The sequence below is a fragment of the Acartia tonsa genome, chromosome 5 (genome assembly GCF_053477335.1).
Source record: "Acartia tonsa isolate MP-2025a chromosome 5, ASM5347733v1, whole genome shotgun sequence".
Lineage (NCBI taxonomy): Eukaryota > Metazoa > Arthropoda > Copepoda > Calanoida > Acartiidae > Acartia > Acartia tonsa.
Genome location: NC_137264.1, coordinates 42,957,828 through 42,972,356, shown reverse-complemented (window position 1 = coordinate 42,972,356; position 14,529 = coordinate 42,957,828). Strand labels below are relative to the sequence as shown.

Genomic DNA, 14,529 nt, shown 5'->3' with positions numbered 1-14,529 from the left:
GTTACATCTAGGATTACTTTAGAGTTTAAGTTTTAGTAGCGAATTTACTCTATGTTTAACCCTAAACAGTCGTTACCCTTTCTGGACCTTAATAGGTTTGGGGGGGGGGGGGCGTTGAAGTTCCCCCCTATTAAACAAACATCGTGTTATTTTCTTATGAGGATGGCTAAATATTCTTTTTAAAAGCAAAGCTTTTCTATAATTAGGGTCGGTCCGTCCGTCCGTCCGTAACGGATAGCTTTTTTCGTTAATTTAGGCATGTTAGAATTGTCCTATCAATTTCAAATTTTGAATGGTAATTCCTTTAATAGTTAGGTACGATTTAGAAAGCGTAGCAACTCTATAACCATTACCAAAATGTCCGTACGTCCATTTTAAACATGTTGATTTTTTTACTTTTTTAACAACATTTTTTTTGTGATCTAATCATCCGATTGATCTGATTTTTGGTGTATTAATTCCTGGGACAACAAACTATAATGTTATAAGCGAAGCAACTCTATAATCAAGTCCTAAAAATATAAGTATGTCCATAAACATTATCCTGTATTAAGCAGTTTTTTAACAAATTAAATGTTGACAAAGAATTTTAGCCTTCTATCTTAAATGGCAGCTTAGAAAATCACATTTTCCCAAAAGTATTATTGTGTGACAGACTGATGGACTGATGGACAGACTGACAGACAGATGGACAGACATCTCAATATCTCTAAAATTAAGCTCAGAGCCTAAAGTTTTAATGTTTGTGGGGTCTTTTGCTCAACTAGCTCCTAAAAGGAAATTCCCAATATGAATTCTGTATTGATTACTTAGTACGGTTATGTTAAGAAAGTTTTCTGCAAAAAATCATCCCAATATTTCTAAAAATAAGCTCAGAACTTAATTTTTTAGTGTTTGGGGGTCTTATGCTCCACTAGCCCCTAGAAGGAAAGTCTCAAAATGAAATCTGTAATGATTACTTAATTGGTTATGTTAAGAAAGTTTTCTGGAAAAAAAATCATCTCAATATCTTTAAAAATAAGCTCAGATTTAAAATGTTAGTGTTTGGGGGGTCTTTTGCTCCAATAGCCTCTAGAGGGAAAGTTCCAAAATGAAATCTATAATGATTACTTAGTACGGTTATGTTAAAAGGTTTACTACAAAAAAAATCATCTCAATATCTTTAAAAATAAGCTCAGAACCTAAATTTCAGTGTTTTGGGGTCTTTTGCTCCACTAGCCCCTAGAAGGAATGTTCTAAAATGAAATCTGTAATGATTACTTAGTTTGGTTATGTTAAAAAAGTTTTCTGAAAAAAAAATCATATCAATATCTTTAAAAATAAGCTTAGAACTAAAATTTCTACTGTTTGGGAGTCTTTTGCTCCACTAGCCCCTAGAGGGAAAGTCTCAAAATGAAATCTGTAATGTTTACTTAGTTTGGTTATGTTAAAAAAGTTTTCTGGAAAAAAAAATCATCTCAATATCTCTAAAAATAAGCTCAGAACCTAAATTTTTAGTGTTTGGGGGGTTCTTTTGCCACACTAGCCCCAAGAGGGAAAGTCACAAAATTAAATTTTTAAAGTTTTATGGGTAGATCCAGCCATGTAAGAGAGCTTACAAAAAGAATTAGGTTGATAACTAGAAAAACAAGCCAGGGCAAAATTTGCTATTGAATTTCATTTCCTATAAGAGTACTAACTTCCCCCCTCCCCCCTTATTTCATTTTTTTTGCCAGCCGCTAAATATTAAAACTGCTTTAGAGCGGCCAATTCTAAAGCTATGATAACCAAATTTTAGGATGAACTCTTAGTTTACATAACAAAAAAATATTTTTCTGACCATCGCCGAAAAACGGCAAATAACGGAAACCGCCATTTTCGGCGTTTACGGCGGTTGCCGACGCCAATTAAGTTTTTTATATGTTTATGATTACAGTAATAGACTACATACAAAATTGGCTGGTCTATAGCTGTTTTGCTCCACTAGCCCCTAGAGGGAAAGTCCCAGGATGAAATCTGTAAGTGTACAAACTCCCACCTTAAATTTTTTTATGGAATATGGATATGATTATACATGAATTATAATAAAATTAACAAAATTTACCTATTATTGCCCTTTGGCGCATATCTTATTACAGACTTCCTCATTTGGCAACATCCATATAAGAAAACCTCTGAAATGTAGGACAAACGAACATAAACACTTGTAGCGTATCAGAACTTAATAAGAAGAATACTAAACACAGGTCTAAAAAAAATTTGAAGTAAAGTAAATTTGTTGCAATCTTCTTTAATACAGGAGAATTTTTAAGGACATTTTCAACTTATTTATAGAGATCATTTGCTTATAACAATGTACCTTGTTGTAATAGGAATCAGAATCCCAAAAATTTGCTGAATAAATAAAAAATCATCATGTTTTAGATGTACTTTCTAGTAACAATTATAAAGTTGCTACAATTCAAAAACCATACTTAATTATTATAGGAATCATTATACAAAGTTTGAAATTAATAGGACAATTCTAACCTGTTTAATTTAACCAGAAGAGCTAACTCTGCCAGAATAATAAACTTACATACAGACAGACAGACTTTAATTATATAAAAGCTTTGCTTTTAAAAAGCTGATATGAATTTACTCACTAACAGAATAATACTGATTAATTTTCCAATATTTTTCTCAACCAGAGTACACTTGAACAGAATATATTTGTTTTATTTTTGAATCTTTAACCATTTGAGGGTGAGGAGAAAGTTGAATGGCAGGAAAATGTTGGCAAATAAACTAATTTTTAAAAGCAAATCTACACTGCAACTCACTTTGTTTTTTCTCCCTGTTAATCTATCACTCTGTTTGAAATCCTATAAGGAAAATACCTAAAAAATATAAAAAATTAAAAATAAATGTAGTAAAAAAGTTACATTAACCCTTTACAGTCGGGCCCCTTGCCGCACCTTAATTGGTCAGGGGGGGGGGGCGTTCAACGCCCCCCTTATTATCTCAGTTCCTGTCAGAGCTAGAGGGCTAATTTTTTTTGTGCAAGTCCCCTGTTTGATAATGAATTTCCGACCTTTTATAAGTCTAAGTCAATTTTCGCTTCCTTCACCCTTTTATTTAACAACCTTTGTTTTTAGGTCTTTTTTTACTTAAAAATTTCAAACGGCTGTAATTTTCTTATTTTTGAAGCTAGAAGAAAATTTTTTTTCCAGAAAATGTTTATCTTTATGTAAATTTTACATTAGAAATATCAAAATATAAATTTCTGCGGCCGCAGCTGTACTTGGCAGCTGCAAGCCGTTGCAGTCGGCGGTCGGCGGAAAAACGGCGGATCTTCATGAAATTTTAATATGTAATGTAGACATGTAAGAAAAGCATAAGTTTAAAATTTGAAGTCTCTAAGTAAACAATTGCGGCCACAGGAGCCTTTTAAAGATTTCTGGAGACCTGCTCTTTACCTGGATGACCCTGCCAGGTTTGCTGGCATCCTGTGCCCGCAAGGATGGAGATATTCAAAAAATTCCAACTCTCAGTTATGTGTCATACCCATACTTAAAAAGTCACGCAGTTTGGGCTCTTTATCTTTCACACACAGAAAATGAGATAGAAAAAACAGGATGGAAAAAATGAAAAATGAGATAGAAAAAACAGGATAGAAAAAAAACGCCCCCACCCCCAGACCGTTAAGGGTTGACAGACATCTAAATTATTGATAAAATTCGCCAACAATTTCAAGATCCATATTTCAACTCCATTTATCCCTGCAAACATAATTTACATTGATGCGAATACATTCAAACACATGCGACGCATGTGAATTAATTGATACTTTATCTAAAGTCGCTTGTAATAAAAGATTTAAATATTCTATGTATATAAAATACATTAATATACAGATTTTTTCTTGTTTAAATTTTAATTATTGGTGGTGTTTAAACCACTTTTTTGAACAACGCCCCCATAAAACGTTTCCATGTATAAATTGAAGAAAAGTACTTTAAGCTATTAAGTACATTGATAAAGTATTTTTTTTCTTCATAGTATTTAAATTAATTTTTGAAACAAACTTAGAAAAAAAGCTTTTGAGATTTTAATAATCATTAATTAATTCTTTAAAAAAAAAATTAATTTAAATATCTGAAAATTTGCCGTTAGTTCTTAGTTGGTATAAAATAAAATAATTTAGAGTAGCGGGGCTACTCTATTACTATTAATATTACAGAAATTTTAAATGAGTAGTAAGTAAATATCATAATATTAGCACCAGTTTTGTTAGCTCAGGCATTTGGAACCTTGTTTTCACTTATTATCCACGGAAAGATGTCTATAATACGATGTGGTAAATTACTCAGCTAAATTTATTTAGGATCTACAATATTTTGATATACATGATACAAAATATATTTTTTTTATTTAATGAAAAAAATATATTTCTTTTATTTCATGAAAAAAACATTTTCTACTTTTCATCCCTTTTGTCCTTGTTAACTTTGTACAGCAGAGAAAGAGTGGGCAATGACAATAGTCCCCAAAGCTTTAAATAACGTTTTCTTATTTATTAGCTTAACAATTTTGGGGATTGAGTCAATTTGAATTGGTTGCATCAACACTTTTGTTCACACTTTTTAACCACAAATTTTAATCTACATAAGGGGTTATTCTAAGTATCATCATCGGGGATGTATATTAATTTATCAGCCATTGTCTTATCCCTTTAGATCCATTACACTCACTACTGTATACCCCTTCTAATTTAATTTGCTTTTGTGTATTGATAAAACAATATGCTTACGTGATAATATGCGGAAATGACCGCACACCGTTGAATTGGTCTTTTCCCCCCCAACTAATTTGTTTCACTACGCCTCCCACTGTATAAAAGTAGTCAGTAAATAAGAACGATAAATCATGAGATATTTGATCATGCACCTCATGCGTGGACCCACCATATTCCCCACAACCACAAAAAGCACTTACTACTTTTTATAATAGGATGAAAACCTTATGTTTCTCAAGGAATTTAAACGGACAAACCAACAAATACGTATTATGAAGAATGGTATTGCTCCTAAAAATAAGTTTTATTAATTTGACTGAAATTTCATTTAATCCAGTTTAATCTTTTCTAGTGGACAACAGTTGGATTATAACCAGGGATATATCCATAGGACAATGGGCGATAAATTATTCTTCTCCTGAAATATATAAATATCATTCTAATAAAGTGGGTTTGTAAAAAGTTAAAAGCTTTTATATAGTGATTGTAATCTTTGAACGCTTTTAACGTTAATATCACATCACTGTTGATCGCTTTAGTAACATTTCTATAATTCGAAATATTCGTCTGTCCATCTGTCTGATTTTTGTACTTTGTTGCTAATGGCTCTTGTTATCCTTGTTGACATTCCTGTTTATTTCTACGTTACCCCTTTCTTTTCGATTTTTAAATTATCTTTAACCTCGTTTACCCTTTTTTGTGTTTGTCTGTCCTACTGTTTTGTAATGCTCGGGTGGTATATTGTCTATATACAAAGTAAAATGATGTCGTCCGTCTGTCTGTCTGTCTGTCCGTCCTTCTGTCGCGAAGCCGCAAAATTTTATATAAAGAATTAAAAAATATTGGTCTATTTTTCTGTTTACTCATTTTTCTTTCTCTAACTCCCTCAATAATTGACCGTACATTTTGATTTGAATTTAGAATAGCTTCGCTAATATTGGACGTAGCCGGCCTTTGATATCTTTCCCATATCATCCACATTTCCTTTTTAATTTTTTCTTTTATACATTAGCATGTTGTTTTGACCAGTCTTATTGTGTATGCAACCGGAGAGAGAGGGGGAAATGGGGTGTTTATTATACAAGTCCCCAAAGTTTTATAATAACTTTTTCATATTCGTTAGCTTAACAACTTTTTGGACTTTGGTGAGTTTTAATTGGTTACTTCATTAAGTTGAGTGTTTAACGTTTTGCCCACTTATTTTAATCAACAGAAGGGATAATTTTGTGTATCATCATTAAGGATGTACATGAATTATCTGCCATTGTATTGTATACCTTTATATCCCTGGTATATAAGGTTAAGATTACAATTTACATGTAGTGTAAAAAGAGTTTGCCTCAAAGCACTAAAGTGGGCTGAACTTTTGAGTACAATAAATACAATTAATTAAAACTTTTTAAAGCCAAGCTTATTTAAAAGCTCTTATTGTTAATTTTATAATGTTAGAATTATCAATTTCAAACCTGACACTATGATACCTTTAAAAATCTAAGACTATCTAGCAATTAAAATGCTCAATAATCAAATATTGGAGCTTCGTAAATGTTCAAAAAGCTTTTATCTTACTTTGGTTTAAAGATTTTTTTAAAAATTAAGGTTTTCATGTGTTTTCCTATGTTACTTTAAGCGATACTAGTGGCTACACCTCTAGCAGCATCTATAGACAGTGGACACTTAAGGTGGGGTAAAGTTTCCCCCCCCCCCCTCCAATTTTCATTTTGAGTTTTAAAATGAAAAAAGTAGGAGGGTGAAGATATCTTCTCCCAAAACAGATAAAAAACCTTCCTGGATCTATAAGAAGCTTCACTGTATATGAGAACTTTATTTGTTCAGCGGTTAGCGATATTTTTTAGATGTCTGAATACTTGCTTCGCTACTTATAAACATAATTGTCCTATTTAGTTACACGATATCTGCGCTACAAATCTTACAGCGTACAGATATATCAATACAGCGCACGTATATTTGATAAAAACAGATTCTTTTTGAATGTACCATCACAAATAAAGGAATAGTCTTTCTCGTATTCATTCGAATCCGGTGGATAGGAACCGGTTCTCATCCATACGAAAAAAACTATGTCTAGCATCGTATTATAAACCGCTTTCTACGAATATAAAAATGTACAATCATAAGATTAAAACCAGTTTTTTTAGCCCGTGCCTTTGGTACCTCGGGGCTAAAAAAATGGTTTTAATCTTATGATTGTACATTCTATATCTGCGAAAAGCTGTTTATAATACGATGCGAGAAATAACTATTCCAGTATGGCTTAGAAACCGATTAATATCCGTTGGATTAGGACTGGTTCTCATCCAAACTGCCAAACTGTAAAGTTATGTCTAGTATCGTATTATACCCTTTCGTATCTCGGAGCTAAAAAAATTGTTTAATCCTATGATAGTACATATTTATATCATCAGAAATCTGTTTATAATACGATTAATGACTATTCCATTATGGGCTCGAAACCGCTTAACATCCGCTTAATTAGAACCGGTTCTTCGCTCAACTGAAAAATCATATATAGCCCGGAAAATTGTTTATGATACGCTGGAATAAAAAAAAACTATTCTATCATCATTTTATTGTAGTGATTTTACTTCAGACAGACACAGAAACTTTGCAACAGATTTTAATGGACGATTTGCGATCCACGAGCACTCTTGTAAATTCAACATTCTTTAAAATTTTCTATTCATATGTAAATCTTCCAAGAATGCCTAATTTTTGTGTTTATCAACAACCTTTTAAACCCTAAAAAGTAGCAATGTTTTTTGTCCCTAGCTGCCTGCAGCTATGGAATTTGATCAAAAGTGTGGCAAAAAAGTAATCATTGTAGTATATGGATTGATAGGGCTTTTAGCTTTGCTACTTTTTGTCTCGTATTTGATTTAATGTATTGTTTCTTTTCTTATCAAAACGAATCAATGTTTTATTTATTCAAATTGCTTATTTAATATCAACAAGTGACTATAATATTTTTACTATAACATGGCGTTTTGATAGATGCAGGTGTTGTTATTAACCATATAATTACAATTTAAATACATCCCCAACGATGCTAAACAAAATTACTCCTTTTTAGATAACAAAAATGTCTAAGAAAAATTTGATTCTGATTATTTGAAAGTTAAAAATGTATCTTAAATTGTATGTATTATCCAAAGTGTATTAATTTATTTAAACTTAATATATTCATGTTAATGATATTTTATAAATAAAAGCTTTTGTGTGTTATCGCTTCCACATATAATCACATCTGCAAATGTAGTAATTAGCTGAAATTGCAAAGATTTGGAGTTTTAATAGGATAAGAGTCAAGCAAAGATATATACAATATACATATATATAATAATTGTGCTGTATTAATAGTTCTAGGGCTCGTTAAAAATGTGATCATTATGTCGTAAGTGAAGACACGAGATAAACTTATTCTGTTAGATTCAATGACCTTTTAAGTGATTGGCATCACATTAGTTAATTATTAGACAAATTATTTGTAGAATAGATATAAAACATGTTTGTCTGTCGGTGTGTGAGTGTGGCCGTAGGAATTGACAGATCTAGTCCGATTCGATTCTCCTAAATCTATGTCCCATGGAGGTTATTATTAGATCTAACTAAAGAACAACTTGTGGGTTTCACTGATAGTGCATAGTCGAGCACAGAAACCATCGTCTCCTATTTTGAAATTAAATAAAAGTAAGTGTAGATGGAGGGGCGGGGGGTAGTTTTTCATTTGTTAGTTCTCCTTTAGTTTAGGTTATATTAGGTACAACGTAGCCCCACAGGGTTAGATCACTGCAGGTATAGGCACGGGGTTATGGACTCCTATAGAGAAAAAAATTAATATCCCCTTATTTTTAATACATAAAAAATACGGGTGGGGGAACAGCAACAACACATTATTTGCATCTTGAGAAAATATTGTCTTATTACCGTTGTGTTTATGAATTAACTTTAAGGATTACTCTAATATAACTCTATGTAGTAACCAAAGTCTTATTTCTTCTTCCCCTTAGGGAATTTTAACTCCCCATGTAACATACTCATTTATTTCACAGATATGAGGGATATGTCGTCTTAAATTTACTCAACTGTTCATTAAGTTAAAATTTCACAACCTAAAAGGAAAATTCATAAATAAAACCTAAAACCAACTAAGGACCTATGTGAGGCCTCCCTTAAAAAGAGAATTTAATCAGCACATTGGTTAGCGATATCGTTACGGTTAGGGGACAAGTTTATTCAAGTTTCTTTTTATACAAACCTTTTAAAATTGGACTTAAAGTTGATTTTTTCATGTAAAATAATTTAACTTGTGATTGCTATTTACAAAAATAATATATCCTTTTTCCGTGAGGCGCGTATCATTTACGTAAATGGTCGTAAGCAACATATTTAACAGTTAGGGAGTTGAATCCATATTTATAGAAGCAAGAATATAATCTATGATTATGGTTTTGACCCTCTAAAACTGTAATCTACCTTTCCACTTTCCCCTCTCTTGGTAAAGATATCTTCAACGCCGATACGATTTTTGAAATGTAAGATTCTACTTTCCCCTCTCTTGGTGAAGATATCTTCAACACCGATACGATTTTTGACATTTAAGATTCTACTTTCCCCTCTCTTGGTGAAGATATCTTCACCAAGAGAGGGGAAAGTGGAAGGGTAGATTGCAGTTTTAGAGGGTCCAAACCATAATCATAGATTATATTTCTGCTTCTATAAAAATCGATTCAACTCCCTAACTATTTAAGTAGATGGATTATTTTCACGGATACAAGGAAAGCACAATAGAAGATTAAATATATTGATTAATTTAAAATTTACTATCGCATTTAAAATAAAAGTTGAGTTTTTCCATTGAGATTTCGCTAATCAATGAACTAAATGAGTTTTACAATAGAGGAAAGTAGCACACAGGTTTTAGGATAGTTTTAGGCAAATTTTTTTCTAGATATAAGAAGGTTTAAGATATTTTCTGGCCCTCTCATATTCTCGTTCAAACACAGAGCCCCTAAATGCTATTGGCAAAGTCAAGTTCATATCTCTACTTAAATTTCCTCTCTATTTTTATCGTAGCGGCTACGCCCCTAGAGGCCTCTATGGGCACATGAGGAGGGGAGAGTTGAATTTGATAACACATTTTTTTATTAAAAAGACTTTTTTTTTGGGGGGGGGAGGGGGAGATTTTATTTCTAGGGGCGATTGCTCTTGGGATTTCTCCCTGAAAATAGTTATAAACCATCCAAGGACTTATGAGAAGCTAACCTGTAAATTAGAACCATATTAGTTCAGAGGTTCAGTGCAAGATTCTTCGATATCAACAGAAAAACAGACAGATACACAAACATCCTTTTACTTTATTATAAGGATTCAATAAGGTGTTAAGTTAAAATTTATGAGCTATTGACCTATCATTGTATCCCAGGGTAATATACACATTCAAGCAACAAAATTTCCACCTCATAAATGGTAAAACTCAGGGGGGAAGGGAGGGAACATTGGACTATAAATTAAATTCGTCTTCAAAGTTTTAAAACACCTGCTCTTATTCGATGACTCTAAAATTTGGTACTTTTCAAAATTTTGATTGGATTGAATAAACTAGCAAAACGGAGATGGGCGATTCAGTGCTCTGTAGGCACTTTAAGGGAAAGAACACTTGAGATAAAGACATATTCAAGTTATATGATCCTGTCAAAAATGTCAACATTCTGCCTCCATTCGATAATTGTCGACAAAATTTCAGTAATAAAAGTATCATCATTGATCCTTAATAGCGACTGTAATAAGCAGTGGACATGCTGACATATTATTGAAAAAGACATAATGCTATTCTAGTGACATTTTAATCTTGACATATACAGAAGACACTGAAGGTGTACAAAATCAATCCAGATTTCTAAATATGTTTAGGCCAGCAAATGAAAGATCGTGTTTATGAACCAACCCACAATATTTTTAATCCTGTTAAATTAAAGTAGTACGCTTTTTTATTCCAGAAGTTAGCGAAGGATCTTGCTAACCTCTGGACTAATATGGGTTTCCTCTACAGTGAAGATTCTTAAAGGTCTCAAGATGGTTTTAAGCTATTTTATTTTTGTAAAAAAAAGTCTGGTTATGGTTTACCGTTTAAGGCTATGTTTCTGTCCTTTCATAACCCTTCGAAAATAGAGCCACAGCCGCTTGTGAATAATAAGATATTCTTTTAAAAAAAGAATTATTGCGTTGAAACTTATTTGGGTGGTGAAACTTATTCGGTGTGACATGACTTGTAATTTACAATACTTTCATATCTTTAAATGCGAAGTTTTTCTGCATTTTTGCCTGGGAGTCTGAACGGATAGCTTTAATTATTTCATGTTATATTCATCCATTAAGAATTCCGTAAAAAGTTACATATAATCTGAAGGAAATAAAATCTCAAATTTTTGTATGACTATTATAGTAACTTGACAAAAGCGCTTTTACTTTTTGTGTGGTAATGTTCGATAATCATAATTAATGGCGTGCAAAAAAAAATTTAAGGGGCATGTGACTTTTATAATAAATAACTTCTTGGCCTTTAAAGGGGCATTTATACCTCTACAAGAAGGACACACAGGAAGGACAAACAGGAGGGTATATTCACCTCTTACTTTACTTTGTCAGGGGTAGTAGCACACAGACAACGGAGGCGAGCAGACGTCTTCATGTTTTTCCTGTGAAGATTGATTTTTTTTTCAATCTTACCCTTACAGTCAGCTTATTGCAAACATGGGTTGAAAATGTATGGGTACCCAAACCAATTCGTGTGTTGTGAACATTTACCATCAAACAAAAAAATCTGCAATATACAACAAAAACAGTGAAGCCACCTTTTTTTGGCCTGCAAAAAAAATTCCTTCAAATAAAGCTTGTAAAATGATATTATCATCCCTCTGCCTCCTTTCATCCCCAAGATACAAGATGACCCAAGTTAACCGCTGCGCTGTACAACACACCAAACATTCACAATGGGAATTTCTAGGAACTAAACAAATTATGCTGAGGATACAGATTTGTTGGTTGCTACTCATTATTTATCCTCTCGCTACTACTCAGGCTATTGGTGTCTGCCATTAATTAAAATGAGTAAAAGGCATCCTTTATTGGATGTATTGCGTCGGGCTGCAGACGACATGTTATCGTTTCTGGCATCTTCAATTTTAATTTTCCGCCAAAATAGTATGACAGATGAAAACAGCATTGTACAAACTGTAAATAGAAACAATAGCAAAGCAATGGTTTATACATCTTCAATTAATGTTTCAATTTAGTGAAAAATTTCTGTCTAAGATATTGAGTAGAAACTGTAACAAACTGCAAAGTATAAAGATATCTGTGTATCTAATTATTATCAATCTATGTAACACTCCTAACAGTTGAATATTATTGATGTTTTATCATTATTGTTGTGTTTATATTATTCACCTGTTCTATCTATTTGCATTATATGTGCTATCATGTTTTTAACTATATTATAACATTGTGTCCACAGTTTGTCCACTGTGAGTTTCTATCTATAGACAATGAGAACGTTATTAAATGACATATATCATTAACTTTTAACATGTATGTATAACTTCTCGGCGTTACTAACCCCTTAGCTATTTAATATTTGGTGTTGTATTAAATAACTATTAATTATTGCACAGTAATTTTATGTTTATGTAGAATGTTCATGATTTTTATTTTAATATGTATGATATTTTTTGCAAAAGTTGAAATATATCATTTTAAAACAAAACTTTGTCAGGGGTCAGCCATTTCTAACTATATGCACCCCGGAATAAGGTATAGCCAACAAGCGAAACAAATTTGAAAGGATATTTTGGAGGCAGATAAAAAGGTAGTCAATTCTACTATGTGTCGCCCCCCAGCGACAACTGAACATCGAATTAATTTGTTGTAGATTAGCTTTTCAACTAAAAATATGAAAAATAAATACATTAAAGAATAATTATAAAACTACATTAAATACATAATTTATTCAAATAATCATCAAAAGTTACACATAATTATAATAATGAAAAAATAATAATGGCAAAGTGTTAAGTTTTATGTAAGAGGTATGGACTAATTACATAACATGATGTTTATTACAAAATTTGTAGCAGCCGCGCCCCTTGGGGCATCTAAAAAAACTTTAAAGATGGGATAAGAGCCACAATTCTAAATTTAGTTTTTAAAAGTTTTAAAAAATTCTATGGCTGTTTTATATTGAGAAGGTGGAAGTGCCCTTCTTTAAAATAGATAAAACTCTTCCCAAGATCTTTGAGTAGATTCACTTTAAAGGAGAACCATATTGATCCAGCGACACACCGACGAACAATGAGACAAACAGATATACATCATATTACTTTTATACAAGGATTAAGTCACATAATATGAATAAATGATAAATATAAATAAATAAAAACCCTCAGTACATTATTGTTGTAGTTTATGAAGTAAAATAACGAAGCTCAAAGGGTGGGGATATAAAAAGTAATATGTTATAACATTTGTAAAATTATTTTAGATGCATAACATAATAATAATCTAACTACAATTTTCTTCTTTACTTTTACAAACTCGAATATTTTAATTAGTTATTTTACATAGTTTATAAATACAAATAAATTAGGTAAATTATAACTGTATTCTGTATCAATAAATAAAGGGGTTTTACAGTGATGTTATTAAAATCATTTTAAATTATGTTGGGGTGTGCAAAGGTATTTTTAAGGGAGCGTGGGTTTCTTGTAACGTATATCACTTTTTCACTTTTTTTTTATTTTCATTTTTGCTTAGTATATCACTATTTCACTTGATCAAACAATATTTGTATTCAAATAACAGCAAAGCCTTGAATTTTGAACATAATTTTAATTCCTCAATGGTAAGCATTAACAATTTGAACATTTTATTTGTATTTTTGTAATACAAGTGTAATATGTTGGTATGTCTGTACTTATCTAGAATGGGTTTTGAATGGTAAAGGCATGACGAAACCAAAAATGACTAGAAAACACTTTTCATTTGAATAATATTTAAAATATACTAAGTTTAGTTTTACTTGAAGCTATTTTACTATTAAAATAAATTGTTTATTATTATTGGATAAAATGTTCAAATTTTTAGTGGTTAACAATTATGTGCCTTTAATTTTACATTAAACTTGTATTGTATATACTTTAACTGTGTTTTATTTTATTGGGGTATTGTCTATTTGTGTTTGTATGTATGTTTGTAAACCCGCTATATACATATTAATTTAAATACTTTACATTGATTTTCATAAAATAAATTATAATAACATATGCTTCGCTCCTAGCATCTAGGGGGAGGAAGGGCAGTAACAAAGCCTAAAACCATCCATAGACTTGAAAATAATTAACGACTTTAGATAATGTTATTCTAAAACTACTTTTAAATGTAATAATAATGCCCTTTCCCATACAAAATATTATAATTTAATCAAGGAATAAGAATTTGTATCATATTTTTGATGGTTTTAATGTAATTGTTATTGAATTGTTATTAATTGTTGGATCATCATCTTTCCGTTTTCATATCTTTCATTTCATGAACTTCAACCTAAAATAAATCTTTCATTTAAATCTTATAGTAAAGTAACTGGATGTCTGTCTGTCTGTACTGAAGTATCCAGCAAACCGCTGCACCGATATGGTTCTTCTTGACAGGTAGAACGCGTAGCCACTAGTATGTATTAAAACAAGGATGACAAAATCTGT

General features: G+C 31.4%; 1 protein-coding gene across 1 annotated transcript in view; it reads right to left on the bottom strand.

The window, feature by feature from the left end:
• Positions 1–12,761: 12,761 nt before the first annotated feature.
• The window catches only part of LOC145319576 (uncharacterized), a 41,133-nt gene continuing 39,365 nt past the window's right edge, over positions 12,762–14,529 (bottom strand). Inside the window, exon 6 of the mRNA XM_080161779.1 lies at positions 12,762–14,371. Within this exon, the coding sequence (XP_080017905.1) occupies positions 14,330–14,371 (42 nt within the window). The 3' untranslated portion in view covers positions 12,762–14,329. The remainder of the gene's footprint in view (positions 14,372–14,529) is intronic.